The sequence below is a fragment of the Brachyhypopomus gauderio genome, chromosome 17 (assembly GCF_052324685.1).
Source record: "Brachyhypopomus gauderio isolate BG-103 chromosome 17, BGAUD_0.2, whole genome shotgun sequence".
NCBI classification, from domain to species: domain Eukaryota; kingdom Metazoa; phylum Chordata; class Actinopteri; order Gymnotiformes; family Hypopomidae; genus Brachyhypopomus; species Brachyhypopomus gauderio.
Window position 1 is genome coordinate 9,442,865 of NC_135227.1, and position 27,057 is coordinate 9,469,921.

Consider the following 27,057-nt stretch of genomic DNA (forward strand, 5'->3'; position numbering starts at 1 on the left):
AACCAAAAATGGGTCAGTTGATGATTGCACTGCATTTCTCAACCAGGCTGTGGGCACAATGTTTCTTTTCTCTAACGTTATCTAGCGACAGCTAAAGTAAGGTCACCGACTTATTTAGGCTTTCGAGATGCTCAACGCGAACTCGGTTTGTAGTTCGCGATCAAAAAATAGTGATCACACTGAAAAAGTCATCTACAAATTCAGGTTTATTTGTCATGACTAATTTTCATTGAAATGTGTGCCACATTTATTCGCAAGACATAATGTGTCATGAGATTTTACATCACCATTTTTGGAGCATTCAATTAAATGATGTACACCGGGGAAACTGCAGTTTTGTGCGTTACTAGTGTGATCCAGACTGGCCTGTAACGTCGCCTACAATTTATGACGTGTTGGTGATCTAAACGTACATTGCATTTCCAGCGCCTTTCTCCTGCATGTTTTGTGCCTGACATTAGTGCAAATACTTCTAAATATTTCTAATGTCATTCAAATCAAATAAAAAGCTTACACAGTAGCTACATGTCAGATTAGTTATTCAGATCATTCTAATAAGACCATCTTCAAATGTACAAGTTCAAGACGTACAAGTAAAATACGTGTTGATTTGTGTACTCTATAATAAAACACTGGCCAAGCATTTACTATACAGTTCATTTGGGAAAGAATGCAAAATGACAGTTGGTCATGCAACGCTATAAAAGAACTTCAAGCTTGAATGTCATCCAAGCTTGCATTCTGCTGTATCTATTGAAAAGCAGACATTGTATCAAAATAAAAGTAGAACTGGTATCTTAAGATTGAGCCTACTACATAAAATCTTAATTTCCCTTCATACAATCAATGCTCTCCTGTTGGCTTTGAGATGACATCATGTGGTTATGATCAGAACATACAGTAATTTTGCATCATGGAACATCCCCCAATGTCAGTGTGCAATAAATGCATAGACTGATGTTATAGTGTACCAAACCTATGATGCCCTGCAAGTTTGAGCTTTCCATGAACAACTGCTGCAATAAACTAGGAAAAGGACAAAAAAAGGCGTTCACAGCAAACTACAGTTTTGTGGGATCATATACATCACCATAAATGAGATGTTGGTTAACAGCCTTAATCAAGGCTTTTGAGAATGTAACTTATTTACATATTTTTGTGGTAGTGAACCGTAACCTCTTGTTATTGCTGGAGCCTTGTCAAAATTAGTTCACATCTGTTACTTTGAGAATGAGTGCCTAAAGGATTCATCAAATTTATGATATTAGCAGCAGACTTGATCTTCATGTGGACCCATGGGGCAACATAATCTTGTCCTGTGTCTCCCATACAGGTGCTCTTATGCATTTCTGTTTTCTTATCACAGCCACCTTTGATAGCAGCCTAGGTGATTAGTCCAGTAAGCAAGGGACAGATTCAGCCCCTCCCTGTTTACAAAAGGGAATACAATAAAAAGTCACACATTTATGGTGACACCATCATCATCGTCATCATCACGGGTATCCTCCGACAGGCCGTCTTCAGAGTTCCCACTGTCCCCGTCTATGACAGTACATGGGCCAATGATGTAGCGGTAGTCTCCACCGATGGCCAGTCCAGCCCCCGATGAACCAACAAGCCAGTCTTTTTCATCTTCCTCCATACCCACACATTGCCATGGAACTGCCCATGAAGGCTCCCCAGTGGCCATGGTCCCAGGCCCGGTCCCAAGCCCGGAGTCTGCCTCCATTTCACCATCTATGTTCACATAGAGCAGGGGCTCCTTCGCTGGTACTGAAGGCAGTCCATCCCAGAATCCATCTAACTGGGATATCAAATGCTGGAAACTTGGACGACACTTAGGCACAGGAGACCAGCAGCTGTGCATAATCTCATAACTGGGTAAGAGAAGCCAAAAATGAATGTTACTCAAACGAATAACAATAATTTAGTGGTCCCAATATTGTAATGGTTTGACAGAATGGAATTATACTACTGTAGCTTAAGAATCATCAAGGCGAGTATTTATATGCACTCACACTTCATCTGGACAGTCCGGTGGTCGTTTCAGTCTCTCACCCTTGATGAGGTACTCGTAGATCTCAGAGTTCTCCACTCCAGGATAAGGAGTCTGCCCAAGAGCCATTATCTCCCACATAGTCACCCCAAAGGCCCACTGAAATGCAGTCAGAGTAGCTGTAGTCGTGGTGCTTCTGAAGCTTCTTTTATAAGCCCTTGCCTGGCTAGGTGTAAAGCTAAAAGACTGCACAGCACAGTGTGGTGACTTCCCTGCTATATCAGACCTACTAAACCTGCTAATGAACTGAGGAGTTGAATCAGGTTGAACACATGTAAATCATCAAGCTGTGCTGGATGGTGGCCCTCAAGGCCATGCCTAATAGAATAAATGGAGCTGAATAAAAAGGCAAAATTTAAGGTGCAACAAATATAGTAATATGTGAAAAGATGCCTGTTATGTGTCTGTATTTAGTGACATATTACCACATCACTCTGCGTTGTATAGACGTTGTCAGCCAAACTTTCTAGTGCTATCCACTTCACTGGTAGCTTGGAGACAGACCCCTGCCTGTAATAATCACCACTGTAGATCTTCTTGGAAAGGCCAAAGTCTGCCACACACACCGTCATGTTTTCATTCAACCTAAGCAAGCACAATACGGAGGAAGTGTCTTTCACTTTGGTCATCAAGATAGTGCTATGAGAGGTGATGCACTGCATGAATATGCATCTCAACTGAGATGAGAACCACAACTAAAACTCGATTGGGGAAATGCTCGTAGGCCTATAATGTAGCAGGTGAATAAGGAGACATTCACATCGCAGGCAATGTGTCTAAATCCAGGGGTCTAAATGTTGTTGGCTGGGTCACAGTATCTTTTAAATGCGTCATTCATCACAACATGTACCTGCACGCGCAAAGGACCAGACACGACACCCTCATCCAGTCAGCCATCGCCACCACCAGTCTAATGTACATGCTCATCAGGCCAGTGGCTAATTTGCCAACAAATTATAATGAGGATGAAAAGGCAATAGAGGGTGAAGACTCTAATGATGGCTGTGGAGACATGGCTGCTACTTCACTGGACAGGAATATCTGGATACATCTAAATGTCGAGCTGCACTAACGAACAAGTCACATGAAGTCACATCTGACGTTATGAGAGTAGACACAGGCTGTGAATCAGATATGTATCTGATTTCAGTACTTTGCTGAAAGTGGCCCAAATTGAACTAAAAATATCAGAATCAATGTGTTTGCTGTTCAAATCAGAAATCTGTGTCATGTGTGTTAAAATAGACAAGAGTTGGGATACATTTACCTGCTGCAGTGTGAACATAGCCCAAGTGTCTGAAAATACTCACATGCAGTTGCGAGCAGCCAGATCCCTGTGGATGATGTTTTTGCTGCTTAAATACTCCATTCCCCGCGCAATATCCAACATGAACCGGACAAGCGTTTGTAGGGAGAGGCTCTGCAGTAATGACAAAGACAATACACAGCCACTTAGAGACGTGCTCATCCTATTTAACACAATACAAGGCCAATATCAGACAATGATGTGGGTAAATAGAAGATGCGGTTTTCAACCCATGTAGGATTTGTTAAAAAAAAAATTAAAAAAAAATCATTACTCACTTCTGCTCTGTGCGTGTGTAAGAATGTGTGTTTACACACATGAGTGTATACGAGTATGTGTGCGTGTGAGTATGAATGATAAAATTAAATACTCATAGGAGCTGTAAACACTTACAAACGGTTCGTGTCCAAGACGAGACATGAGAAGGAAAGTATGCAGGTCCCCATGTTTCATAAATGGGAGGATCACCATGGGAACAGGTAAGCGCTGCTGGGGCCGTCTGTGGAGACTCACCCCTGATGCAGAAGAGACACAAGATGGAGGAGGAGGAGACACAGCCCGGGTTCTCTGAATGCATCACATAAACATTAACACCTATTCTCACATACCACAACACCTGAACCCATGTCAGGCCATGGATCGGCAATGCTTGGGAATCTTTAGCATAATATGGTAACAATAATTAATTAGTCATGCAGTCACTGACCTATCAGCTGGATCACGTTGGGATGATGGAAATCCTTCATGTAGGCCGCCTCCTTCAGGCACTGTTCAATATCACTGGAACTGTTGATGTCAGCTTCGATCCCCACAGAAAAGGTGGACAGACATCAGTGCTCAACACTAACAAGCATTTAGCCAAGCAGTCAAACAGGTCTCGGCATGATCACTTACTCTTTAGTACCTTCACGGCCACCTTCTGCATTGAGCTGTCCTCCATCTTAAGAAACGCCTCTCTCACAGAGCCAAACTCACCTGCACAGGAAAATAGTTTTCACCTACATCTTCTTGGTTATAAATTGCAGTGCAATTTCACTGTTTTTTTTTCTTTTCACAACGGAGCTGCATGTTGTCTGTTAATGCATGGGTTAACACAGTGAAGTGTGCAGAATGTTTTGAGTACATACACGGACAACCCAAAGCACTAAAACTGCAAATCTCACCCAAGGTCATTTGTGAAAATGCTTGTATATTAAAATAGAATAGGAAAAACTGAAAACCCCAACCTTTGCCTAACATTTGGCCAAGGGTAAGGAGCCTTTCAGAGATGAGGACATCCTGTAGCTTTGTTTTTAAATCATCGTTGATGCCCAAACTGTCCACTAGAGGGAGACAGAATAATAATTTCAACATTTCATGCATCATCAGTCATGCATGCAACTGAATGAAGTGGTCCTTGTATTTACGGTGACAGCTGATCTAAAGTTTACACTTACAGGTGGATTCTGGGAGCTCAGGGCCCTGTCTGCTGAAGGACCTTGCTGCTGTGAAAGACACCACAGCCTCTGTCCCTGCAGGCTTAAACACAGATCTGCCAACAAGGCAAAGGGACACAATATAATCCACATAAATATGCAGGAGTATATCCCCGAGTAATCTTATGACCTGAGGACAAACACCAAATTATCTGAGGCTCAATAATTAACCTGAAGCCAGGTTATTGTGTCTGTGGATAGTGATCATGCCTGGCAGTGCAAACTCACCCAAACTGTGTCTCTTTGCCTCTACGGTGCACCAAGACAGTCAGCAGGAGACCCAACACTGTGGCCACCAGCAGCCCTAAGATCAGGCCCACCCACATGTGCCCCCTCTGGGTCTGAGCCTGCACGGCTTAGGAACAAACAGAGCATCACATGGCACAGGTGAAAGATGCTCATGTGATTTCTACAGCACCAAAACACTGCAAAGATTTTGATGACCATATAAACTTAAAACACGCACAAAACAAGCTGTTTTAGGAAGTCATAGAAGAACAAACACACCAATATTCAGAGAATTGAGTACTATCAAAAATGCCAGTGGCCGAAGATCAGGACAGACCCTGTATTGCGCAGGGTACCCTGGGGGACACGGTCTACCTGAAGCTGGTATGATGAGCGTGGGCCGACTCCAGGGCCCACACCCTGCCACGGTGCACGCAGACACCTGAAACGTGGCGTTGAAAAATCGGCCACCTCCAGAGAAATGGGCGAAGTTTTCCTTAAACAGAAATGGCTCCTGGGAATGAGGACAGAGGCTTGCTCAGAATAAACAGTTTATAATCCATTGGTGTCCTGTCCACGAACATATCTTTGCTGGATTCTGGAACAGTACTAATGTAGCTAATCACTGTATGTGCTGAAACCTTGGTATCTGGGAACAGTACTTCTACAATAAGATACGTGTGTGTGTGTGTGTGTGTGTGTGTGTGTGTGTGTGTATATGTGTGTGTATGTGTGTGTATGTGTGTGTATGTGTGTGTGTTTTAAAAGTCATGGATGTCTTGCATTATCCACTCAGGAAGACAGATATGTTTAAATCAGTTATTAAAGCTGTGATACGCATATCAAGCATATTCCACTACGTCAATGCTACAGCACTGAAATTTCAGAGGGAGAACACTGATGCCAGATGGCTGTTGAGAAATTAAGCTAAGCATTTATCCAAATCTTACAAGCACGTGATAGGGCCATGGGAACAAAGGACATTGGAACTGGGACATTTCAGGAAGGAACAGGACTTCTTTTAATACCGAGTAGTGTATTTACAGATGCCAACTATTTAACAAGTCTAGGAATTACGCCAGTGTACATCACGTAGTTTTAATGAAGTGTGGGTAGTGGTGTTGCCCTCATGGGTGCTTGATGAGGTGGTACCTGACTCTCTCCTCCCAGGTTCCACTGCAGCTTGTATGCCAGCAGTCTCCCGTTCAGGTCCTCTTCCCGCAGAGCTGCCCAGGTGAGGGAGAGCTGTTGCTCCGTGAGGTCAAAGGTTAGGTTCTTGGGAGCTGCTGATGGCACTGTGTATAGGAAATACAGTCACCAAAGCCCATATTACAAACGCACATCCATTACACAGTCTCATAATAATCATAGATAATTTTCCAGTTCCTGTCCCTTTTTTAAAATTACTATTACATTCAAATTATTGTAGAGGTTATTATCAGCCACGGCCAGTAGGTGGCAGCACTGAGGGCCCTACATAAGCCCAACATGAATTGGGGGGCAAGCACAATGGTGCTTTGTACTGTTAAGGCTGGAATCCACTGGAGTAAGGCCAGTCCTGCCAGTTTACAAACATACAAACAAGGTCAACACCAGAAAGCCTCCCCCACCCCCGCTGCTCCCCTCACTAGCCGAACCAAGTCTTCCCTCCGTCCCAAGCAGCCGGCTCGAGGCTGCCAGCCCAGTGGCTCGAAGGACAGCTCCAGGGTTTCAGCTCTGGGCTTTATGTACTCTCTGACTACTGGCTATGCGCTGCCAGCCACCAACGGTTCTAGTCAAATGCAGATTTGAGTCTAGCATGCTGAAAATACCACTGCCATGTGACTGTAGGTCCCTTTCAACAGGACTTTGACTGCCTTTACTGAGGATATAATTAGCAGAATTGTAAATCTCACTGATGAATCAGCCATAATCAGCCATACTGGAGGAAGGCGTGAAGTCTGTAAATGGAACGCTATCATAGACTACAGTTCAGCATGAGCTGAAGATTCAGTCCGACTTATCATGAGTTGATGTTGATAGCTGCATATCACCTTGTCATGTGGTGTGTATACCTGATTCTGGAGTCTGAAAGTCGACCCAAGAAGAAAAGGGGGAGGAGCCAATCTCATTATCACAGCTTATTCGCACACTGTAGTTGGAGTGACTGCTGAGTCCAGCAATAGTATACTGGAAGGGCGGCACTGAAACTTGCTTGTCAGGAAGTTTTACCTTCCGCCCAGAGCTCTTAGACATCTACTGAGGGATAGAGGACAGGAAGGGAAGGGGAGATTCCATTCATAACAAAGGCATTAGCAAAGACTTTAATAGCTCATCCCAATACAACAATTCATCAAAGCTCCATAAATACAAAGGGTAATTATATATATTATCCAAGCTGTCTTCATCGTTCATATCCTATTGTTGTACATAACAATAAAGTTAGCTTGAATGTACAATTCCACAAGAAGTTCAGATACAAGCAGATTGGAAAACACCAGAAGCTAACACTGGACACTGAACGCCCTTGGTGTTAAGGGCCACTTCAGGACACTGTTTACGTGCAAAAGCTGCAGAATTCTACACAGCAAGAGCAGCTCATTTAAAGCATGCCTGCATTTCGCTCTGTGGACTGTAAATTTTATTAGTCTAAGACCTATGTGGAGAAATCAGGGACTAGGTTCAAAATGAGAGGGAAAAGGAAAAACTTGCATTTTGGGTCTGCCATTTTACAGATGTTTCACTACAGTGGGACTACCTGCCTCTAGCTCAACATCAGTGAGTATCTCTGGGTCAAAGTGAGCATGGTGAGAGCAGGCAGGCTTGCACTACAGTACCTGAATGGTGCATGTAGATAGGGAAGAATGGCCAGTGAACCCTGGAGTCCACATCAGGGTCACATTATCAGACACCTGGTCAACATGAATACCTGCAGGAGAACCCGGAAGTTCTGCCAGAAAAGAGATCAGAATGACTCCCACCACCTGCTGCCAACCTGATTAACAATGTGTCCAGTTTTCAGTCTACAGACCTCATCAGGAGACGCATAAATACAGTATGCACCACACCTACACTGCTATGTAACTCTAAGTGTATGTATTGCATCCTTGTATGTATCCAGTGTATTTTTGTGCCTACTGTTCTCTGTATTTATTGTATTTCCTACTTGTTCTGCAGGTGTGTTGTCCGTTCACTTTGTAGGTTTGTGTACTTTGCTGCTGTACTGTTGTGTTTTGCATTTACTGTGTAGTATGCACATGTACTGTTGTGTGTGTAGAATGTTGCTGTAGTTGTGTCATATGTTTACTGTGTAGTATGCAGCTGTACTGTTGTGCATTTACTGTGTAGTATGCAGCTGTACTGTTGTCTCATGTGTTTACTGTGTAGTATGCTGCTGTACTGTTGTGTTGTGCATTTACTGTGTAGTATGCTGCTGTACTGCTATATTCACACTGTGCAGTATGCTGCTATACTGCTGTAATTTTGCACCACACCAGAAGAAATGACATCTCATTCCAATGTATATTAAGGAAAGGGCAGGGCAAGGAAACTTTAAACTTGAACCAAATGTGTTATGTGAACATATGAGCAAATTTATCAATAAATATGATGGGACCTTAACCTACAATAAGACAAGGTCTTGACTTAGCTCTTGATATTAAGATAGATGGAACTCACCTTTGATGTAAACAGTGCCTGTCCGAGACACAGAAACACCTCTAGCATTCTTGGCCTCACAATAAAACTTTAAGCTGTCATTTACACCTGTGGAAAAAGATTATTAAAACTGATGATGTAACCTGAACCACAGAGAACACAGATTTGCTCTTTGCTTTTTGTCATTGCTCTCAACTAAATTGAGCAATTTAGATCATAGTTCACTGAAGAGAAAGTGAGTCGCCAGTGTAAAATGTCCACGCTCCCACTGAACTGAACAAACTTTCATAACTGCCTGGCAAACTGTGATTCAGCACAGGCCCGATGCTCTTGGCAAAAAAACAATCGGGAACACAAGCAGGAGCTCATAAGGAAACGTCATTCATCTTCACCATCTACACAGGAGTGGCTGCCTGGGACTTATTCCTTTAGCAGTCTTGATTTCTGCAGTGTGATTCAGAGCAATAAAGGCAAGCAGGTGCTCCAGTTACATAACAGAAGGCACAGCACCGGAACGGATACGCCACTGGACCGGGCATGCCATCAGACCAGTCATGCCATCAGACCAGTCATGCCATCAGACCAGTTTAACAAGCACTATTCAGTACTCCTAGTGAGACATCATGATGGACTACCAAAGGCCCATAAAGGGTTAAAGATGTTGACAAAATCTAGACCTGTATTTCACTGCATTCATATGAAGGTCATACACAGGCAGGTTGAATACTTTTCACCCACTTCAATACTCATAATGGATTATTGATCTGTACCAGATACATTACACCAAGTACTACTTATCTTTTAAGATCAAATTTGGGTCTGTAATAATTTGCTTAAAATTAAGACAATAGATAGATATTTTTTTCAGAAATTCCATTTCATAATAATAACTCTATAAATAATAAATTCTATAATAATAATAAACTCCTTTCTCAATTCTTGCTATCCCCCCTAAAAAACAAAACCCTCTGAGAAGTGAACAAATAGTGATTGCTATATTTTGATATATTTTCTCTTATTCTGCAATAAATGTGCTTCAGGGTTATGGAACCTACAGTGACCATATATGTAATGAAACTGCTGGGGTCCTGTCTTTTCATGCAGTTACAAATGGTTTAAAGGTGCGTGGAACTCATTAATAAGAGATGTGTAACATTTAAAAGGCAATCTGAAGCAATGCCAGTGATACACAGAGGGTCTGAGCGGAAAGTGGCCTTATTGATCCAACACAGAATATCATATTGATCAGAGCTAATGCAACACATTGCTCATAAGTATGACTAACACGTTATGACCATATCTACATGACCGTAGGCATTTTCAAGCGCAATAAATGTCACAATATTCAGCATTTTTTAAATCTTTGTCAAAGCATGTCTGCCATTATGTTGTGGGGAGACCGTTACCCGGAAGCACGAGAACAGATGGGGAAGGTGTGAAGTCTCCCTTCTTCACCCCCCCCAGCCACCACTGCACCTCCACTGGCTCCGGAGGCCCCACGGCTGCACACGTCAGGTTAAATGGGGCCCCTGGAAACGTGGCTACATCCTGGGGTTCCAGTATGAAGTGGGGCACACCTAAACATGGAGGAAAGGCGCACATTTAAAAGCATAATAAAACCATAAAGAACACAAGTACCTATCAATATTACAGGAATAATATAGTGTAGATAGATTAAAAAATAGTTTTATAGCTTTGTGAAGGTGTGCTGCTTTAATTATGTGTGTGTGTTATGGACCAGAGAGAAGCTGTGTATGAGGCTGGTTCTGACCTACCTTCCACGGTGATCCAGGCTGGCTCGGAGGAGATAACGGCACCGTAATTTTCAACCTCACACCAGTACTTCCCAGCATCCTGCTGCTGGACTGATTTTACACTGAAAGTTCAATGCAACATAACACGAAAAACAAGACTAATCAGTGCAGTTCACGGTACGTCAGGTGTAAATTAGTGAAACTATAAAAAGGAATAACAACAAAGCAGGAAATGAATTTTGTATCATTATGTACAAGGCAGAAGGGATAAAGGCTGGATGAAAGGACACCCACAGGCACATGATGATATGTAAATACTTTTCAGCTTTAGTCTATCAAATTACTAAACAGAATTGTAAATCTAGAACCAAGATAGTTTTGAAGGATGAGAAAAGTCTACAACGTAAGAAGTGAGAGAGTAATAGTCACACATCTACTCTCACCTGAAAAACACATTTCTGAATCACCAAACAAAGAAGTGAGTTTCTGAGTGACCTCAGACCACAAACCCCAGCACATAAACACTCCGGAGATCAGCAGGAACAACAACATCCAGCCACACGTGCTCACATTCCCAGCAGCCTCAGCATTGCTCACAACCAGCTCGACACGTGCTAGTCACCCACTACAAGTGGGGATGACTACATCTGCTTGCTGGTGACGACAGACACTGTGGGTGCCATTTTCCCGGTACCCATTTCACTTTTGCATTGGCCGTTTAATTGACAAGCACTCGTCATGGGGAAGCGCGAGCAGGCGGCTGGAGACGTTCTTCTGATTGTGTCACGTATCTATGTGGCATCTACCTCGCAGCCTCGTTGGTGTAGGTTTATTTCACACTTGTGTGACGTCTTGCTGGAGTCTGGTGACAGAACGCTGCTCTGAGCCCTCTTGTTTATGGGCTCAGCTGGGGAAGGCCACTTAAAGCTGATTAAGCTGCAGCACCTCCCTCCTCTCAATCCACCACTTGGTTTCTGAACCCCAAACAACTCTGGCATGCAGCAAACACCTCTGCTCTTATTTACACTAGTGCTGTACAACAACTGCTTTGTCACAGTGCGCCCCGACAATAAGCATTTACCCTAAAACGTGCTCTGTGGAGTTAAACGAATAGAAATCAGTAAGCCCTGCCACAGATGTCAGTTAAATTATGAGCATTTTATTGGCTATATAAGTTTTCTTTCAGACCATAAGTCAGATACTCAAATTACAGAACGTCATGATGAACTCTTAGTACAGTAGTGAAGTATGTGCCACAGTGCAGTCATAACCCCAACCCTGGGTACAACACAACACAATGATAGTAGGAACGTAGAAAACCCATTAAGAGGATGATGCCATGATAGAACTTCTATGACCAACAGAATCATCTTAATGACACATCAGAGCAGTTCTAATTCTAGAACTAGGTTACTGGGAGCAGCCACATCCAGCCAGGTCCAGCATCTAGGCTCTTACGTGTGAAAGGTCTCCCAGTGGTGGGGATCTAGGTTGATGTACATCTGGTCGGTGCTGTACAGCTTTTCCCCGTCCTTCATCCACATGATCTCTGGCTCCATCAAGCCCTCGATGGCACATCCCAGACGCGCCATGTTGCCTTGGGTCACCGTGAGATTAGCTGGGCTCTTGGTGAACTTTAACCCTGACACAAAGCATGCATCACAGACAGGAACATCCTGAGGTATAAACAGGGCAGCACCCTGACAATGACACGGACCAGTTTTTGTTTTATAGTAGGGTTTTGAATTGTTTTTTTACTGGTTTAAGCACTCATATTTTGGAACCATGTATTTTTAATTTCTGTAATCTGCGTAGCTTCTCAGCCCATTTCCTGTGGTTTCTGTTGTGTCTGAGCTAACGGATCTTTGCCAGCGTCTGTTCTGACTCTGGCTAGGAGATGTAACACAAGTAGCAGCAGTGTAAAAGCTCTCTACTGTTGGAGCAGACTACAGCTGGATTCAACTGTGCTGCAGCGCCAACCAAAACCCCCAGATCAATGCCCATATTCATTAGCTATCAACGGACTAATGGGGTGGTCACCTATTCAAGTGACAACAATCCCAGTGTGTTTGGGAATAATTCTACAAAACAAAAATACTGTGTGACTATGTGTCTACTGTGTGTCATCTAATGACCAAAACAATAACTGCACCTAATCACCACCCAATATCTCAAAATCAGTTCAAGCTAGGAGATTGGTTGTGTCTGCTATAGGCAGACTGCATTTTCCTATAAACTACAAATTACCCTTTTGTGCAATATGTCCTGTTTAGAGATAAGACCCCATGAGTAAATATGCTATTACTATTGTCTGTAGTTACGTGGCTGTTTATGCTTTCAAATGTTTTCAGTCGAACCTGTTTGAGACATTTAAACGAACAGAATTCCGAATTCCTACAAGGGAACCTATAGGATCTGAGCCACAAGTAGGTAAACCTACACAAACTCATATGGCGGCGTACGTACCTTAACTATAACGTGATTACACTATGAAATGCACAAATGTATTTCTCCGACCACTTTCAACTTACCATGAAATCCGCGCGTATGTTGTACAAAAATTAGTACGATACAAAGATGAATCTCCATGGTAGCATCCTCTAATAAAACACTTTCATTAGTTCACACTAGTTTAACAAACAACTTCAAGCACCCGCGATTAGTGCCCATCAACTCTAATGCAAGTGCACCAGAAAAGCCACAACTAAAATCCTAGACGCTTGAGAGCAACAATATGCTGAGAACACACCGATCCTAAAACGCTTCCCATAGTCGAGTTGAAACCGAGACACGTTTCAACGTATAATAGGAATTTTGTAAATGAAGCAGGGCGGCTAGTTTTCTAAACGTTCGCTCCTTGTGAGAAAAAAATGCCTCAAGCGAGAATGTCCAATAGTGCCCCCTAGAGGTCGTGTGACAAAACAACAATACGTTTCTGTACCTAGAGACAACTCTACTTTATTCGGTTTGATCAATTACCAATTGCATGTAAGATGCTTGACAAGACTGAAGCTATAATTCATTATATTAAACAAATGTTCATTTTGTCACTTGACTTTTGCCATTGCATACTGAAAAGTAGCTATACATAGGCCTACTGCAAAGTATTCCTATAGAAATCTTATGCCGTTGATCTGGGGTAGCTTTTTGGTGGCCACTGTCCAACCAGCACCCTCTGATTTTAGCAACAGAGGTGTATTCATACCAGCAAGGAGGGAGTTTTTATAGTACATCTAGTATCTATTTAATACATTATAAAGTCTAACTACTTAACTGCCTGGAAGGCAGCCCTTCGTCACTGGAAAAGGAACAATGCAGATTAACAAATGAGACAAAAAAACACCATCGTTTTTATAGTTAAACAAATTCAGGTCGTGTCATATCTCCTTCCATACACGTGGGCCTTCTACCAGAGGCCTGGGCTGTATTAGAGGTGTGATGGGTGCGGAGACTGCCACACACCTGTGGCCAAATATGTAGAGAAGACTAAAGAATGCAGAATTTTTTTTATTTTACCTCATTACAACTACAATCTGCTGTGTATGTGCTGCTTCTAAAGATGACCCTGCTTAAGCTAATCAGGCTGTTTCCGTGGAATCAATGTAGGCCTACTCTTAAAACCCTATGGCACTATGTTTGATACACCAACATATAGGCCTACATTCAGCTACTGGTTGTTAACACAGTAAAACATTTTTGGTTGAATGACAAAATAAACATGATAATGTTCACAAATCCCTCACTGTTGTTGCAACAGTGTGTGACTGCTCATATATTTACACGATTGTTTTGTTCTTGGGGTTTAATTTACAGTTTATGAAGTGTTTAGTTAGTGAAGATGTGATATTTGCAGCCTAAATCTAGTCTTTTGAGCTTGCAGTTATGCACTGAAATCACAAATTCCCCCAGCTCTGGTATTTTGAGGGTGCAGCACAATATTATTGCTGTTCCTTGAACTGCGCTTTTCTGGGTTGAGATTGATGTTGTCATTCCTAGGACCTGCTGGACCTATTACTCATCTTAGGGCTCACAACCTCAAGTGCTTCTACCACCACAGGGACAACCTTGGAGATAACCTTTCACATTCTCTCTACTTCTTCTTTACAGTCCCTGTTTTTTTTCTTCCAATTTTGATATTCCTTCCTTGTGTTTCCATCACTGCCCGCCACACCAGCATCCACTGCTGTTCTGTTGCCTATAATATATATCCATATATTCATATATACAAACAAAACATAACAGTGCAATGGCTTTTGATTATTATAAAGGTATAACAGTTGCCATCGTCTGCCCTCTAGTGCATGAAATGTGTAACAACATATCAGTCTTCCACTTCCTTCACTGGGTCCCCCGGGCTCTAACATGGAGCGTGTCCTGTGCAAGTTACACTGTAGGAAGTCGCACTCGTAACTTTTAGGACAGTCCCGCGGATGAAACAGAAAGTCAATCTTTCTCTTAGTTTCCACGGTAAGTTCCCAAGCCGTGTAAATATGTGACGCTACGGCCGTTTGTGTGTGTAGTACAACATTCAACTATTAACCCGGATAACTTAACCAGCAGCTGGACAACTCAAAGCATGAGCATCTATTTAAATTTTTGGTTAGCTCATTAGCAAGGTAGTAAAACTGGCTAGCGAACAGTCAGCTAACTAGCACATTGGCCTATTTCAAAACGGGGTCGAAATACAATAAAACAGAGGCTACTTTAGCTTGCAAAATATGAATGGCAACTTTTGCCACTATGTTTGTCCACTAAACTGCGGCGTGTTACGTGTGGCAGGCTGGGCTCCTCGGGTTCCTTGTCTTCTCCCCTGTATCAAGTTGCTTTCAAGTGTAACTGGAGACGCTTTCATTTAAAGTCCTCCTGTCAGCTACAGCTGACTGTGCAGTTCTGGTCCATGAATCCTAGAAACATGGCACACGACGTTAAAAACGCGATTGATAGGGCGAAACATAAAATATCCAGCTTGGAGAGCGAGCTTGCTCTGAGGTGAGTAGGGTTGGCTCTAGATGTTCGTGGTTCAAAAGCCTCCGTAACCATCTCGACTGTCAGTGTAGTGTTGGATCCTGCTGTTTTTAGATGCCTTTTTCAGTGTGTACTTTTTATAAGATAGGCCTGCGTAGATGAAGACCCCCCCCCCACTCCTTTTCTCAGCTAATTTCTTTATAGTTTGTTGTTTTTAGCATTAGTCAGTCTTGCAGCATCACTGTACGTGTGGTGCTTTCTTGTTCCTTGTATAAATGTTGTAGCCACAGTGTTGTAGTTACCAACAGCAATCCACTCAGCAATAATCAACACTTGAAAATAAACCATCAAATTGATACTGGTCAGTGTCAAGATATAGTGGGTGCTCAATCTGTCATTGATGATGCACAGAAACACGTTTGTGTGGTAGATTCAGGAAAAGGAGATCATACTAACCATGTATTTGATATATCAGTGGATTGGCTGTTTGTGTTTGGGGCGGTTGGCCTGTCCACACTTCAGCTCTGAGTGTGCTGTGAGCTCTGAGCTGTGAGGACATTGCTGAAGAGACTCATCTGACCCCCCTATTCGTGCGTTTAACCATTTTGATTAAAGACTCATAAGCCAAGTTTGCAGACACCTTAAAACTTTGTTACAGTGAAGGAGATGTAAATGAGTGTCTAATATCGTCTTCCTTCGTCCAATTGAGGGAGAGCTGCTCTGAGAGTGAGGAGGAGGTCCATCAGCTGCCATGGAAACACAAACAAGAACTGAAGGATTCACTAGTTAATATGTACAAAGGTAAACTTTAACTTATATCATATTAGTCAAAGAAAATGGGCATGAATTTGTGCTGTTATTGTTTTAAAAGCTGTTTGTCTTTCATGGTAATCTTAAAATTTGTGTTGCATCCTAATGTGTGTGAAGATACGTTTTTTTTTAGTCTTTCTTAAAATGGATGCAGGATGTCATTTTGATTTTATGATAGCTGAAATCCTTAATCTGAGCTTCAAGAAAAAAAAAAATCTTAGAGTTGAGGAATGTATTATATCTAAGAATAATTGTGTTTGTGTGCGACACAGAGAGACAGAAAGAGAGAGAGAGAGGGGGGGGGAAAGAGGGAGATTGTGGTGGAGTGAAACTAGTGGTAATTAAAGAGCTAAATATAGTCTGGAAATGTTGCAGGAGAGGCTCATAAATGCCCTATTGGACAGGAAAAACATAACAAGGTAAAATTAGAGAAATGTGTCCACTAGAGGTCACCCTTAGCTTTTTGAAGCGTTCATCTCTGGTAATATTCTTTAATGTGAATAGTAGCCTCTTGGGGGGGGATAATAATAAATTCTTGCATCTTAAACTATATGCTGAGTCTCAGACATGTATCTTAAATTTCCCTTTGGGATTAATAAAATGCATCTCTCTATATCTATATGTGTGTGTGTGTGTGTGTGTGTGTGTGTAGTAGTAGTAGTTAGTTGCCCTGCGTGATGGGTTGTTGCCCAATCGGGCATCAGCTGCTGTCGGGCGTGGAGTTGGGTGGAGGAACGTACCTACATCCTAGAGTTGGGTGGAGGAACGTACCTACATCCTAGAGTTGGGTGGAGGAACGTACCTACATCCTAGAGTTGGGTGGAGGAGTGCACCCACAACAGGATCTCTCGCTCCGCACCCATCCTGCGGTGCTGGATGAAGAGTGGTGCGAGTTAACGTGTGCTGCCTGTTGGCAGTCATGGCTGGCTGCCTGTGTGTGTGTGTGTGTGTGTGTGTGTGTGTGTGTGTGTGTGTGTGTGTGTGTGTGTGTGTGTGTGTGTGTGTGTGTGTGTGTGTGTGTGTGTGTGTGTTTGTGTGTGTGTTTGTGTGTGTCTGTATCTGTCTGTGGGTGTGTTCAAGGAAACGTATCGCATCTTATCCAATCCAACAGTTGTCTCCAAACCCCAAGTGTAAACATGTCTGTTTGTATATCCAGCAGAACAGGAGTGATTTTTGTATTGGACGTTAGCTGGGCTCTTTTTTTATAGCTTACAGGGATGTCGGCGCTCTTCCCTCGTCAGCGATTAGCTGTGAGACACAGAATCCGTCCCAATCAAGATTTATCTGTCTTGTAGGTTAATTTAATTCATAGTAATTAACCTTTCCCACAAGTCTTTGTGTGTGCACGGGTGTGTGTGCACTGATGAATACAGAGATCCTGTTGGTGGTCTGTCTGCAGCACCGGGACTGATTACCAGCCCCTGACTCCCTATGAAAGTGGACAGACCTTACTACACAGATCCTGGCACAGGTGATGCACATGTAGAAAGGACAGGTGTCCTGTCCCACCTTGATGGGATCCTCCCAACACGAATAATCCGGCCAGGATTATTACTCCTTATACAATAGGATGATATCTCCATTCATGCTAAAATGACATTAGTTATATTGTGTGGAGTGCTTGCCTTTTTGTTTTAGATTTCCAGTGGCACTGTGTTGTGCTGGGTTACTGAATTTATTTATTTATTTTTGCTCAGTATGAGTTTGCAATGTAATATCTAAACTGACATGACTGAGCAGTTGTATATAAATGTTAAAGTGATCTTGTGTAGCTATCAGCTAATTATATACGTGCAGCTTTTGATCCAGAATTAAGTTTCATGCGTGTGCAGTGGTGTTTGAATGTGTTATTATAGGCTGTGTGTTCCTGCTGCTTTTATTTGTCCGCCAGTGTTGGGGATAAGCTCAGTGCCATGGGCTGGCCTGTGTTATTCCCACTGATCTGTGCTCTGGCCGTGATTGTTTTCTTACACGGGTAAATTGTCCTTTTTGCAGTCCAAATTCAAAGCACACACACAAGTCCATCATAACAAACAGGCCAAGTTTCCTACAGAGCTGAATATCTTATTCCCCACAAGGAGGGGGAGGGGTCAGGGTGTGAAAGAACAGGCTACAGTCTCTACAAGCTTTGTTCTTAGCAGGTGGATCGACCTTTGACCCGGCCCTTGGTTCACCACCCTCTGCGCTTCCCTCCCAGGCAGGAAGTGGACCGTCGGGTCCCGTTGGCTCGCTCGGGCCGTCTGCAGCGATTGGTGGGCGAGGCAGCTGGGGGGGCGGTCCTCCGTCCGACGGCCGCACTCCCCGAGCTCCCGTTTCCCTCTGCCTGGACAGGACGCGCTCGCTGTCCCTGCCGCGGCTTCCATGTGGGTCCCATTGAAGTTCAAAATCCCTGGAATTGCAGGCCGTGTGGGCTAGTGGGCCAGACCCCCGCCTAAGTGGGTGGTCCGCCAGCACGGAATGGCAGGCGCACAGATAGAAGGATTCCATAGGCTCTGGCCCCCTTTGTCTGTGTGTGTTGGTTTAAGGACTAGACCCAGGGTGGGCACTGTTTAGCTTAGGCACTCTGCTTACTGTGATCTGCCACTAATAAAAAAGGCAGAAAACCCACACACACACACACACAAACATTTCAAAACTCGGCTCAGACGGCTATGTTTGAGATTTTTCATTTTTATTTCATGATCATGTTATTTTGAAGTATTGATTACGGCAACCATGGGGAAAGGGTTCGTGTCAAAGCTTCTGGTGAACCAAACAAACAGGGTCTGTCCCAGCATGCAACTTGGTTTTGCATTTAGTTGAACTGACACTCATTGGACGTGAAGCCGCCCACCCCCTGCCCCAGGATTCCCGGAGGCCTAGAGACGGCCCACGAAACCGGGACGAAAACAAACAGGGCTGGTTGTGGTGTGATGCTCTGCCGTTTGGGAGCTGTTTAAACAGGGAACAGACGGTCACTCCTGTGGCCTGTGTTCAGACTTCCAGTGTTGATGAGAACCGAGAGGCTGGTCTTGTTGCTCCTAGTTCTTTAGCAGGTTCCCCTCCCCACAGCCCCGCTCATCCCTCTGTGTCTTTCTTACATCGTGTAGTTTGTTTATGGGGTTTGTTGTTGTTGTTATTGTTGTTGTGGTTTGTTCCACATGGAAAATAACGCTTGTGGAGAGAAATTGAGGTTGAGACCTTTTGACCTTTTGAAACCGGAAGGCGCACACTCTGACCTTGCGTGTGTGGGGACTCGGTCCACACATTTACTCTGCTCTGCCTGACTTACTTCTTCGTGAGAAAAAAGATGTGCCGATGGCCTCAGCCTGTGTTTGGTGAGGTGGACATACTGGTACGGCCGCTCTGTTGTTCGTTAGCTTCTCTCTAAATATTTGCTATGATGTATATCCCAGTGTGCAGTCTGCATCGTCTTCAAGTCTCAGCCTCCTGCTGTGGTTGTGACGTGCGAGCAGAGCTGACCAGGTCTCTGCCTGAGACCTGTGTCTATCTTTTTTTTTCCTTTTATGTTTTACGAAGCTCATACCCAATATTTGGTTGAAAAAAGAACCCTGGAATGTTCTAGAGTGTTGACTCTAGGGCCTGGGCACTTCAGTCCCCCCTCCCGCTGTTTAAAGCTGGTTTGTCTGAAGGACGGGTCGAAGCACATGCATCACTCATTCTTTTTAGAGAGAGAGAGAGAGAGAGAGAGAGAGAGGGAGAGAGAGAGAGAGAAAAAAGCTCTGTTTGGATTCAGCACTTGAGCGTCACGAAAGTTCAACTTTGCAGTGCGTGTTGGAGAAAGGATTTTCAGAACAAAGGAAGGCATGTTTGCTGAGGATTCTTACACCACTAGCTATGTGTGTGTTTTAGTGCTGGGCTCAAGGCGAGGTGGCATGCACAGTAATAAGGCTGGATTTGTAACCGTTTGACTGTTGCCTTCAGAAAGCATGGTTCAATTTCAGATTTACACTCACTTCACGTGTTGTGTTTGATTTGAGGGCACAAAAAATGTTATTTACGCGTTGATTTTGAGTTTCTTTTGAAAACAGTTTCATGCCCACGTAATAGATTGAGAGAAACTGTTGCATCAGGTAAAGCAGAACCAGCATGAGGGTGAGAGGGTGGACTTCTCGGGCCGCGTGTCTCTGGTAAGACAGCTGACCTGGAGTTGACTCTGCCCTGTGGCCTCGCCCCACTCCGGCTTGGCGTCTCTCGGATGACTAATAGTAGCTTCATGGCTTGTGTCACCACTTTACACCAGTTTCACAACCTTACCTGCCACAATAAGGCTTTGTTTTCCGAGGTTTTATACACTCACGTTAAATGCCTTTAACCTGCTTTGAACCTGGAATTTTTCTACTCAAAGAGGAGTGCCTTTTTTTGAGTGGGTCTGGGTGGTAGAGGGGAGGTATAAATCAAATTAGATTTATACCTCTTAGAATTACAGTGTAACACTATGATTATGACTGTTTAATGAACAAAATGTAAGGTTTGTAACCTTAGAAATTGTGCTTAGAAATTAGTACAAAAAAACAAAACAAAAACACATTATTAGGAATGTCATAATGTTGAATTGTGATGAGTGGCTTGTATACTTGGAAGTCTTGAAAAGTGGAATTTTGGAAGGCTGCCTGTCCCACATACATGCCAAATTTGTCATGTGCACTTATGATATGTATCTTATTTAAACAAGAATAATGGCGTATTTATATCATGAACCAAAATCATTCAGACTATATGGCCATAATCGGTTCTGTGTCGTGAGGGAGACCTTTGTGATGAAGATGAAAGCAGAGGCCTTGTGCTCCAGCAGATCTTCAGCGTCTGCCATGGAGACGCGCGTGAACCCTTCCTCCCTCCCGTTTCCTCCCTGTACGCACTGCAGTAAGCTCATCCTCAAATAAGTTCGCCTTCTCCCTCCTAAATGTTAGCCAATGCAAATCTCAGCTTAACCACTATTTACACAGCCAATTTTGAGGTTACGTTCAGCAGATAACGTATAGGGCTTTTGAAATATTCTCTGTTGACACCAGAAAGATTGGATAGAAATGATATTTATCCAAGTGCTTTACCTGAAACATTTTTCTTTCAAACTACATTTTTAACCAAATTGCATGTAAATTATCCAGTGCTGTAATGCGTGTTAATTAATGTGTAGGAATGTGGACTTTTTAGAAAAAAAAAATCGGTTACTGGAAAATAAAGGTCCTTTTATAAGATCTTTTATAAGATCTTTTTTTGGCTTGAAGCCAGCTACTATCATTACTTTGGTCAACCTTTTGACCAAGTTTTTCTCTTTCTCTCTATTGAAATGTATGTATGTTCTGTAGAGTAAAATGTATCTCGATGGACTCTGTAGTTTGATCAGATCTATTCATTTATTTGAAGTTCGGATTCTATTAATATATTTTGAATCCTAATATACTGAATCAATACTAATGAACCATTAGATTATTAGTAGACAGCAAATCATTATTTCAGTATTAAACCTCAGTACATTGAAAATGACTGAATGATATATTTTCAGTTCAGATTTCAAAGAGGGGAACCAGTGAAAAGAGCCGCCTTACATTTGATGTGTCCTCTCAGTCCTAAAGTACAGGAAGTAAATGATGCCATGTCTTCACTAACATGGGAGGGTCTCATAGGTGATTCTTAAAAACAGAAATAAAGTACTCATAATGAAATTTGTCTGACCATGTTTTTAAATAAGAGTATGTTTGGAGCAGCAATGTATTCACCCTCAGTAATCAAAGTTAGGTTGTTTCTCACAGTGTTGGATGCAATGCTGGATTTTAAGTTATATTAAATATAGATTATATAATTACTTCCTTGTGATATATGTTATGTATATGTTCTGTTCCTGATCATGATCAGTGTATGTTCAGAGCTTGGGGCCACAGAATCCATTATAGGCTGTCTTGGCCCTAACGAGTGAAGTGAGACTGCCACGCTTTAGGGCCAAGACAGCATGTCGAAGTGCTTCCTTAAGACGTTCTCGCACCCAAATTAGCTGGAAGTCAGGGCAAAACCAGGCACTCATCCTGCTAGATTTGGCAGGTCACTTAGCCTCCCCTTTTAATACGTGGGGATGAATGGACGCGGGCCCGGTGGAGACGGCGGTGAGGCCGGATCCGTGGCGGGGATCTGAGATCTGAGCCCTGTCACCTCATTTCTCCCCGTCTCAGTTCAATTACCACCAGGCCTGCTGGAGGAACGAGCTTAAGACCGTAAGACGTGACTCTGGGCGCTCAGAGCCCAATCTGCCTGTTAGATATTAAAATCAAGCAGGAAACAAAGAGCTCTGCACGCAGGCAGACCGACTACATCAAGTCAGAGACCTTCATTATGATCTTGGGTAAGGGGTCGAGAAGATCGTTTTGTTTTATTTCGCTTGGCCACGTGAAAAACAAAAATTTCTGAAATATTAAAGAGATTCTGGGCCATGTGAATGATTTATTTATCCTAGTTGTGAATATTGTGGTAACATTTATGAGGCCCTGGAGTTTTTCAGGCTGTAGTGAGTGTTGGCCTGAGGCGTGGGCTTGGAGTCCAGCAGTGTGGTCGACTGGTGTTGCTAATCTGTTTTAGCTGAATGAAAATAGTACAGTGGAGGGATGAAGTGTTTGCTTTGCTCTGTTCATCACCGCTCCTGTTGTTTTGCTCTGTTCAACACCACTCCTGTTGTTTTGCTCTGTTCAACACCACCCCTGTTGTTTTGCTCAGTTAAACACCACTCCTGTAGTTTTGCTCTGTTAAACACCGCTCCTGTTGTTTTGCTCAGTTAAACACCACTCCTGTTGTTTTGCTCTGTTCAACACCGCTCCTGTTGTTTTGCTCTGTTAAACACCACTCCTGTAGTCTTTCTAGAATTTTGCACCATAAAGTGACAACCGTTTCTGAACCTTTTCACATTTTGACAGTTCAGTAAAACGACCATCTACTGCATCAAAGGGTTCATCACAATAACTAAATGAATGTAATAAAGATGCTTTCTTGCTTTCTTTATTTGCTAAGTAAACTAGTGTTGGTGACACTGGTAGGACTCATACTTTATCATTTGGATTGAATTGCATAAAATGGCATAGAAACACATGGATAGATAGTTGGATTGTCCCGGATCAATAGTCCAGCCCTTTCTCTTTAGGGTGAAAGGTGTATAAATGTGTGCAGTGTAGACCCAGGCCCCTCTGCGCACACACACACACACACACACACACACAGAACCGTAATATCTCCCCCCTCTGAATCTCCATTCGCATGCTGAATGAACTACACATGCAACCAAGAACAACTGGCTGCCTTCTTCTACGGTTCCTCACCTCCTTCCGCTCTTGATTCGTGGATCAGAGTTAAACCTGACTCCTCTCCACGCCACTCTAACTGATGCGTACGAACAGACGTATGAGACTGTCGCAACCGTACGGCTGCGGAGGTCAGAGATTGTAACTGATTGCTGAAACAGTGAGTGGCGAGTCAGTAATATGTTTTGATCCAGGAGAATCCAGGTATTCTAAGCGCCACGCTGCAGCCTGAGACAATCAAGGCAAGAGCGGTTGGCTCCCCCAGGTGAGCCCCCCCCCAGGTGTGCTGGGAGAATTAAAGGCATGTTTATCCTCACGGAATCAACTTATGCCTGCCTTGTCTGAGGAAAGCCCAGCCACGGTGTACAATTAAACCTGATTTAGGTTTCTCTCCAGATTAATGTCCATATCAGAATTCATAAAGAACTGGTGAGATGAGGAGTCTGAGCTCACGGATTCTCAGGGATTTTGTATGAAGCCCATTTAATCAGGATAACACTGTTATTAATATTCATAAAGTCAGCTGGAATACAAATGACAGACTGAGGAATCTGGAAACTTTTTGCTGGAGAAATGTATTAAACGGAGCTTAAAAAATTAATGAAATTTAGTTTATATTGGACAAAAATGCAAAACCCTGTATTGGTTGATTGTAATTGGGCTTAGACATTTCTTTTTGAAGATCTCCATCTTTGACAGACATCAAAGACTTTTTGAATGAATGCAGGGCATGAATGGTCATTTAAAAGGATTTAAAGACATTACGCTGCAGTAATTGTACATGAATAATAAGCAGCCTACAGAGGCAATTAGCTCAAAGTCTACAAGACAGGGAGATGAAGATCACAGCGAGGCCGTAGAGGACAAATTGAAACTGAGAAAAGTTTAAACTCTCATGGCTTTTTGATAAACTCTACATTTTCAGTTTATCTCAAGATTTTACCCTTAGTGAGACTGAAGTTTGTTAACTGTTTAAAAGTTTATATCAAACATCAAACTACTGTAGCAAGTCTCTCCAAAGTAAGAAGAGTAGAGATTTATTGTCATTGTACATGATGCAACGAAATACTGAATATAATGAGTATAGTAGATGGGCTATGATGAGAGTTATGTATAGTTAGTTCCTCCATAGTTATGGGTATAGTAGATTATAGTAGATGGGCTATGATGAGAGTTATGTATAGTTAGTTCCTCCATAGTTATGGGTTTAGCAGATTATAGTAGATGGTCTATGATGAGAGTTATGTATAGTTAGTTCCTCCATAGTTATGGGTAGAGTAGATTATAGTAGATGGTCTATGATGAGAGTGATGTATAGTTAGTTCCTCCATAGTTATGGGTATAGTAGATTATAGTAGATGGGCTATGATGAGAGTGATGTATAGTTAGTTCCTCCATAGTTATGGGTATAGTAGATTATAGTAGATGGGCTATGATGAGAGTTATGTATAGTTAGTTCCTCCATAGTTATGGGTAGAGTAGATTATAGTAGATGGTCTATGATGAGAGTGATTTATAGTTAGTTCCTCCATAGTTATGGGTTTAGCAGATTATAGTAGATGGTCTATGAGAGTGATTTATAGTTAGTTCCTCCATAGTTATGGGTATAGTAGATTATAGTAGATGGTCTATAATGAGAGTTATGTATAGTTAGTTCCTCCATAGTTATGGGTTTAGCAGATTATAGTAGATGGTCTATGAGAGTGATGTATAGTTAATCCCTCCATAGTTATGGGTATAGTAGATTATAGTAGATGGTCTATGAGAGTGATGTATAGTTAGTTCCTCTATAGTTATGGGTATAGTAGATTATAGCAGATGGGCTATGAGAGTGATGTATAGTTAATCCCTCCATAGTTATGGGTATAGTAGATTATAGTAGATGGTCTATGAGAGTGATGTATAGTTAGTTCCTCTATAGTTATGGGTATAGTAGATTATAGCAGATGGTCTATGAGAGTGATGTATAGTTAATCCGTCCATAGTTATGGGAAAAGTAGATTATAGCAGATGGTCTATGAGAATGATGTATAGTTAATCCCTCTCCATATCATGTCTCCTGCTTGTCAAATGACCGAATCACCATGACTGAACCATGAACCTCACACAGCTGTAGTACATTGCACAGGTGTTTGTATGCGTGTGGTTGCATTCAGTAGTCCGTCTGCGTGGTGGTTTTTAGTAATCTGTGCTGCTGATGCTAATGGCTCATTAGTCTGTGCTGATGCTAATATCTCATTAATAATGTCATGAAGAAACTGCAGATTGTGTAGAAATGTAGCTGTGCTAAGCTACCATCTGGAAAGGCAGTGAGATTACTTCAAAAGAGACAGGCTTCCAGTCACACTTGGCTCATTTCAAACTTTCATTAAACCAGAGGGAGTTCTTTTCTATTTCCCACTATTGGTTTATGGCAGAATATCAATTTCATTAAGTTCCTCCCAGGTAATTCTCAGAGGACACCGCATCAATCAGTGAATCACCCAAACGTATTTGGTAAAGCAGTCTTCCCTGAGCTCTTTGCTGTGTGCCTCACTGAAAATTGCGAGACTATCAAAAGGTCAGGCTTGTGTGCGTGCTGTTGTTTTTGCTTTTCTCTTTCCAAAAGCTACTTTCTCGTGTTTGTGATAAAGGATTACGAGACTCCTCAGCTATACCCACTAGCTGAAGCGGCCTGTTCCCCTTCCATCTCTCTGAAGCTCCTGTGCACAGGGCCAGCTCCTGGCCGCAGTCTATCACTGAGATTAATGGAGCCCCGTGGTGTCTCGCACAAAAAGCCAGTTGTCCGTTCACGCCTGACTGTGTCTGAGCTGAATAGTGGCTGAGCTGTGTGTGCTGGCTTACAACACAGGGATAACGTTCTGCTGGCATCTGCCCCAGGGGTCACGCCCCCAACCCGTCTAGCATCCAACCTCCCAAGAGAGCACACAGTTCTCCCTCACTCCTCTGTTTTTACTCTTTTTTTCTCCTATGCTCTTTTCTTCCTGACTTTTGCAGTCTAATTCTCCTCCCCTGTTTCTTGCATTTTGTATTTTATTTCTCTTGAACTGTGAGCCCAAAATAGTGGCCTTATCTTATTTTTATAGTCCTGATCCCATCAGCCTGGTCCGTGTGTCCTGCTGGTTCAGGTCTGCGCAGTGCTATGTGGGAAAGTGATGGAAATATGTGAAGCTCAAAGGTGGTGCGTCGCTGCACAGGATGACAAGATAACGCGTTCTAGCGAACCTTTATCCCCTGTTCTTTTTCTATTCGATTCTTAAATGGTGACTGAATGTCTAAGCGTAGGCTCATTTAGAAAGTTTAGGGATGTTTAATGTTTAGGGATGTTTAATCAAATGCAGACTTCTGTGATCAGGCTGGAACTCTTGACAGGCGTAATTAGCTTTTTGTTTTAGCACTTTCACCACTAGAGGGCAGTCCACTCCCACAACGGCACGTAGAGTGCCGCAAGAGCGAGATCGTCTTCTCTATCTCAGCGGTGCTCCTAATTGCCTCCTGCCTATTTGTTGCTTGCTTATGAATTAACTTGCATTTATGGAAC

At 42.8% G+C, this 27,057-nt stretch overlaps 2 protein-coding genes across 5 annotated transcripts in view; one reads left to right on the forward strand and one right to left on the reverse strand.

Moving 5' to 3' along the window:
* Positions 1–77: 77 nt before the first annotated feature.
* tyro3 (TYRO3 protein tyrosine kinase) lies at positions 78–13,359 on the reverse strand. Its single transcript, XM_076978678.1, has 19 exons — positions 12,987–13,359; positions 11,914–12,097; positions 10,477–10,577; positions 10,108–10,278; positions 8,723–8,809; positions 7,882–7,994; positions 7,120–7,300; positions 6,218–6,360; positions 5,441–5,579; positions 5,066–5,192; positions 4,799–4,893; positions 4,589–4,684; positions 4,257–4,337; positions 4,069–4,161; positions 3,756–3,877; positions 3,367–3,476; positions 2,482–2,641; positions 2,019–2,155; positions 78–1,877 (listed from the first exon to the last, which is right to left on the reverse strand). Exons 1-19 carry the CDS (start codon positions 13,042–13,044, stop codon positions 1,457–1,459), a joined length of 2,619 nt encoding a protein of 872 aa, XP_076834793.1. The 5' UTR covers positions 13,045–13,359; the 3' UTR covers positions 78–1,456.
* Positions 13,360–14,787: 1,428 nt separating this feature from the next.
* mipol1 (mirror-image polydactyly 1) overlaps positions 14,788–27,057 on the forward strand; it is a 48,222-nt gene continuing 35,952 nt past the window's right edge. For 3 of the 4 annotated variants that reach the window (XM_076978684.1, XM_076978686.1, XM_076978689.1), the window contains exons 1-2: positions 14,788–14,922; positions 16,130–16,221. In XM_076978684.1, the coding sequence (XP_076834799.1) occupies positions 16,212–16,221 (10 nt within the window). In that variant the 5' untranslated portion in view covers positions 14,788–14,922; positions 16,130–16,211. The remainder of the gene's footprint in view (positions 14,923–16,129; positions 16,222–27,057) is intronic. The other variant, XM_076978685.1, reaches the window with a different exon arrangement.